We start from the raw sequence: 5,000 nt of genomic DNA on the forward strand, positions 1-5,000 counted from the left end.
TTTTTTGATCTATTGAGATCTGTACATGTGTATGAATCATGCCAACTGTAGCATAATCTAGTGGGCAAGTCAGACGCGCCCATATATCGGATGGTTGAACATTGAGGAGACTGACTTGACAACCAAATGCGCTTCGCGTCGTGGCCGTATCACCACCTAGGTGTGCATTATTTTTCCTGTTATACGCACACCGTGTCGTCAATTATCCCTTACTTGACAACTCTGTGAGTTGTTGATTGGTTGTTTTGTGTGATTGACAGTTCTGCCGGCCAGTGAGGAGGTGGTGGACCTGTCTGACGAGATGCTGTACGTGGTGGGAAGCCTGCGGCCCTTCACAGAGTACTCCTTCAGTGTGTCCGCGTACACGCCAGTAGGGCAGGGGCCCGAAGCACACATCTCAGAGACCACCAGAGAACAGGGTAATCACGCACATGCACGCATACACACACACACACATAGAACAGGGTATATATAATACATATTTAAGGAAGAAAAATCACAAACTGCGTCTCATTATTTATTTATATTACCACCATGTCCAAAAAGCAAACGCGTTTTGGTTATTAAGCCTTCATCAGTACGCACTGATGAAGGCTTGATAGCCGAAACGCGCTTGATACATTTTATCGGCCACCCAAAGACTTTCGTTTTTCCAAGAAGTTGAGCGCGTCCTTTGCCCAAACTTATATATGCACATATACCCGCATTAATGTGTTTTCACGAATTTCCCTGCCCGGCGCCTGAACTTAATTGCAATATTGTTTTTCGTCATGTCATCCAGTCTCCACGGTTCTACCGCATCTCGCAATCACTGCGCATCTCTAACATGCAAACACACACACACACACACACTGGGACATAGTACAGTACAATGTTATATTCATGATAGCAAATGATGTCCTGTCTCCCCTGTCAGTGCCCAGCTCGGTGCAGGAAGTAGCCTATCAGAACATCAGCTCCACCTCCATCCTGGTCACATGGTCTCCGCCGCTCAGCCCCAATGGCCAGATCACGCACTACACCGCCTACCTGCTGAACCTGGAGACCCAGAAGAGCCAAGCATACACCGCAGCCAACACCAGCGCACTCATTACAGGTAAGACACACACACGCACACATGCACGCACACACACACACACACACACACACACACACACACACACACACACACACACACACACACACACACACACACACACACACACACACACACACACACACACACACACGTAAAGCCATTCTTATGTGTGTTTGTGTGTGTAGATCTGGAGAAGTACACTAGCTATACGCTGCGTGTGACAGCCTCTACCATGGTGGGAGAGAGCCCTGTATCAGAGGAAGACCACGTCTACGTCAAAACACTGGAGGACGGTATGTAGACTTACATCACCCACTCACACAAGATGTCATGCGCACACACACATGAGAAAAACAGTGTACACACAAACAAAGGCAAACACACATACTCAGACATACGCGTGTATACGTAGAATATACACAAACACACAGTCCCTCTCTCTCTCTCTCTCTCTCTCTCTCTCTCTCTCTCTCTCTCCATCATGTCTGGTCTTCCACCCATCCCCTCCGGCAGAGTTGTATAAAGTAGAAGTAAAAGTACTCTTACAGATGTAATTACAATACGAGTAGTATGATATGACAAAGTTGAAAACTTCTACTTTATACAACTCTGCCCTCTGGAGCCCTACTTGCCTCCTCGAGACACACAGACATGCACGCACGCACGCACACACACGCACTCACTCGCTCACTCTCTCTCTCTCTCTCTCTCTCTCTCTCTCTCTCTCTCTCTCTCACTCACTCTCTCTTCTCTCTCTCTCTCTCTCTCTCTCTATCACCTCTGGTCCACCAATCCAATCCAGAGCCCGACTCGCCTCCTCGAGACCTGGTGCTGATGGACGCCACATCCTCCACGGTGACCGTATCCTGGCAACCGCCAGACCGGCCCAACGGCATCATCCGGCAGTACGAGGTCTCCTACGGCAACGGCTCCTTCCTGCACGCCCTCAACACCTCCGGCCTGAGCCTCACCCTGCGGCAGCTGCGGCCGTACACCCTCTACAACGTCACCGTGCGCGCCTACACACACCTGGGGCACGGGGAGCAGGAGTCAGACACCCTGGAGATACTCTCAGGGGAGGACGGTAGGTATTAGACAGGCACACACACACACACACACACAGGCATGGCGTAGTAACCCAGCGCCCTACCGTTAGGCCACTGCAGGGGCCTGTGAGTCACCCTATTGACTGGGATGCCTGTCTGTTGCAGTGCCTGGAAGTCCTCCGTACGGCCTGTCCTACGAGAGCTTGAGCCCCAGCGAGGTGAACGTGTCCTGGGCCGCCCCCCTGCACCCCAACGGCCTCATCCTGCAGTACCACGTGGAGCTGTGGAACGCCACGCACACGCTCAACCTGAGCACGCCCGAGCCTCACCTGCTGATCACGCACCTGCGCAAGTACGCGCGCTACCGTCTCGCTGTGCAGGCGGCCACGCGCATGGGCACCGGAAACCACTACAGCGAAATACTCAACATCACCACACTCGAGGACGGTCAGTGCATTTGTGTCTGTGTGTGTGTTTCTCTGTGTGTGTGTCTGTGTGTGTGTGTGTGTGTGTGTACCTACGTATGTGAGATTGAATGAGACCAATCCTATGATTTGAATAAAAAAATCTTTCTAAAGACAGGTCAGGATTCGGGGAAGAATGTGTGTGTATTTGTGTGTGTGTGTGTGTGTGTGTGTGTGTGTGTGTGTGTGTGTGTGTGTGTGTGTGTGCGTGTGCGTGTCCTCTCTCCCATAACCTTTAGGATGATGGGAAGTCGGGAGAATGTGGGAGCAACAAGGATTTCTAAATCCGTCCACCCTCCCTCCACTATCTTTACGAGGTGGTTTTCACATTTTCGTTGTTTTCATCGTTTTCTCACATTGTCTTACCAGGTGCCCCGTTTACTGGACTATCTCCACCTGTGGAATATACTAACAGACCAGTCTGTGTCTGTGTATGTGTATGTGTAATGTTTTATTATTCACAGGTGATTATGGCTGGTGTTTTGCCAATACGCAACAACATAACCGGTTCATTTTATTATACCAGGTCTGTGTTTCTTTGTGGGGACATCCAGCTTCGAAGCAACCTTTGTTTTACGATCCTGTTGACTGAACTACCGTAGGTATACATTTTACAGGCCTGCTAATAAGCAATGTGTTTGTTTCCATGCACCCCTTGAGCCTGTCGACAGGACCTGGCAACAATACACCGCACAAGCCTACTGCATTTACACACCGCCACCGGCATGGACCACCCACACACATTCCTGTTGACTGCACCTGCTACAGCAGTGGCTCTTAACCTTTTTTTCTTAACGCACCCCCTTACCTGTGCCCAAGACAAGTCGCGTACCCCCAACTCAAGCGTCTACACGTACATACACACAAAAAAATATTTTAGTGATTAATTACAATGATTCTTGCTTGAGACATTAATCAATACCTTATTCCTTTACATGGGGAAACATATTTTAATTTGGTTTAGATTTGGCCTAATTATAATGTTCGCTTGCAGAATTTTGGTCACAACCGCAACACAAAAAAAATTCTGCGCACCCCCTGAAATCTCTGGCGCACCCCCAGGGGGTGCCCGCACCCCAGATTAAGAACCACTATGCTACAGTATATGCACTACATAGGCCTGCTACATGTGAGCCTAATATACACAGGCCTACTGCATTTACAATGTGTTTCCATACTATGTCAGCTAATTTGACACAGCTAATTTCAATGCAGATCACTTACTTTTTATTCACATTGCAAGCCTGTCTTATTGTGGTGAATAAGTGGCTTCAGTGATAATAATGTTACAAATACAGCCTACTGCAGGCTTGGTCTGGGAACAGTAGAAATCCCCTCGTGGACCACCTGAGTTCTGTCGTGGACCACCAGTGGTCCCTGGACCACACTTTGAGTATCACTGGTATTGCTGAACTTGTAGTAGGTGTCCGTGTAGCAGTAACCACCCAGCTCTCCCACTTCTATGCACAGCCCCCCAGCATGGCCCTATGGGCCTGCTTACTGGACGTGTATACTATACTGTATAAAGTATTAGAGATGCACCGATACACACAGATTTTTTCACTTCCGATCCGATCCCGATATCTAAATTTGGATATCTGCCGATACCGATACTACTCCGATCCAATACCAAAACCACATAAATGCATGGGTTTCAACTTGAGGTAGGCCCAAGTACACTATTTAGTCAGAAAAGGGAGTCAGATGAGCAGGAAAACAATTAAAAAGTCAAAAGTAGCAAGTAAAAAAGTAACAATCCCATCCTGAAGACTACAATGAACGTGATAGGATTTCAAATTAACATTACACCTGGGTCAATGTCAGTATCAGGAAAATGCTGATACTTTGGGAAAAATCCGATCCAATCCGATCTCTGAATTATGTTGATATCTGAACCCGATACCGATACACCGATACCAATATCCCATCCCTATAAAGTAGTAGGCTATACTAGACGCAGAATGTGCAGTGTGTTTCCGTGTGGCAGCACCCAGCGCTTGACCCACCCCCCCCCCCATTCCTGTCCAGTTTCTCCCAGTCCCGCGTGGGCCTGTTAACTGCACCCAGTTTGTACAGTTTATTACAGCCTGAATGTGCAGTGTGTTTCCATGTGGCACTGCCCAGCTCTCCCCCCCAGTCGCTGCTTCTTGACTGGATCCGGTGTCACAGTGTCCACGTGCTGAATGTGCAGTGTGTTTCCATGTGGCAGTACCCAGCTCTCCCCCCCAGTCACTGCTTCTTGTCTGGATCCGGTGTTCAGTATTATACAGTGTACACGTGCTGAATGTGCAGTGTGTTTCCCGTGTGCCAGTGCCCAGCTCTCCTCCCCAGTCCCTGCTGGCCCTGCGCCTGTCGGACAGCGAGGTGCTGCTCAGCTGGGCGGCTCCGGAAGAGGCTAACTCCGAGATACTC

General features: G+C 49.1%; 1 protein-coding gene across 1 annotated transcript in view; it reads left to right on the forward strand.

Annotated features, from left to right (window-relative positions):
* Positions 1-5,000, forward strand: part of ptprq (protein tyrosine phosphatase receptor type Q) — a 95,241-nt gene that overhangs the window by 52,607 nt on the left and 37,634 nt on the right. Inside the window, exons 29-34 of the mRNA XM_063197867.1 lie at positions 261-419; positions 917-1,096; positions 1,264-1,371; positions 1,881-2,162; positions 2,290-2,571; positions 4,900-5,000. The exon at positions 4,900-5,000 is cut by the window's right edge and continues 20 nt beyond it. Coding sequence (XP_063053937.1) covers positions 261-419; positions 917-1,096; positions 1,264-1,371; positions 1,881-2,162; positions 2,290-2,571; positions 4,900-5,000 — 1,112 coding nt within the window. The remainder of the gene's footprint in view (positions 1-260; positions 420-916; positions 1,097-1,263; positions 1,372-1,880; positions 2,163-2,289; positions 2,572-4,899) is intronic.

This window comes from Engraulis encrasicolus, chromosome 4 (assembly GCF_034702125.1).
Source record: "Engraulis encrasicolus isolate BLACKSEA-1 chromosome 4, IST_EnEncr_1.0, whole genome shotgun sequence".
NCBI lineage: Eukaryota > Metazoa > Chordata > Actinopteri > Clupeiformes > Engraulidae > Engraulis > Engraulis encrasicolus.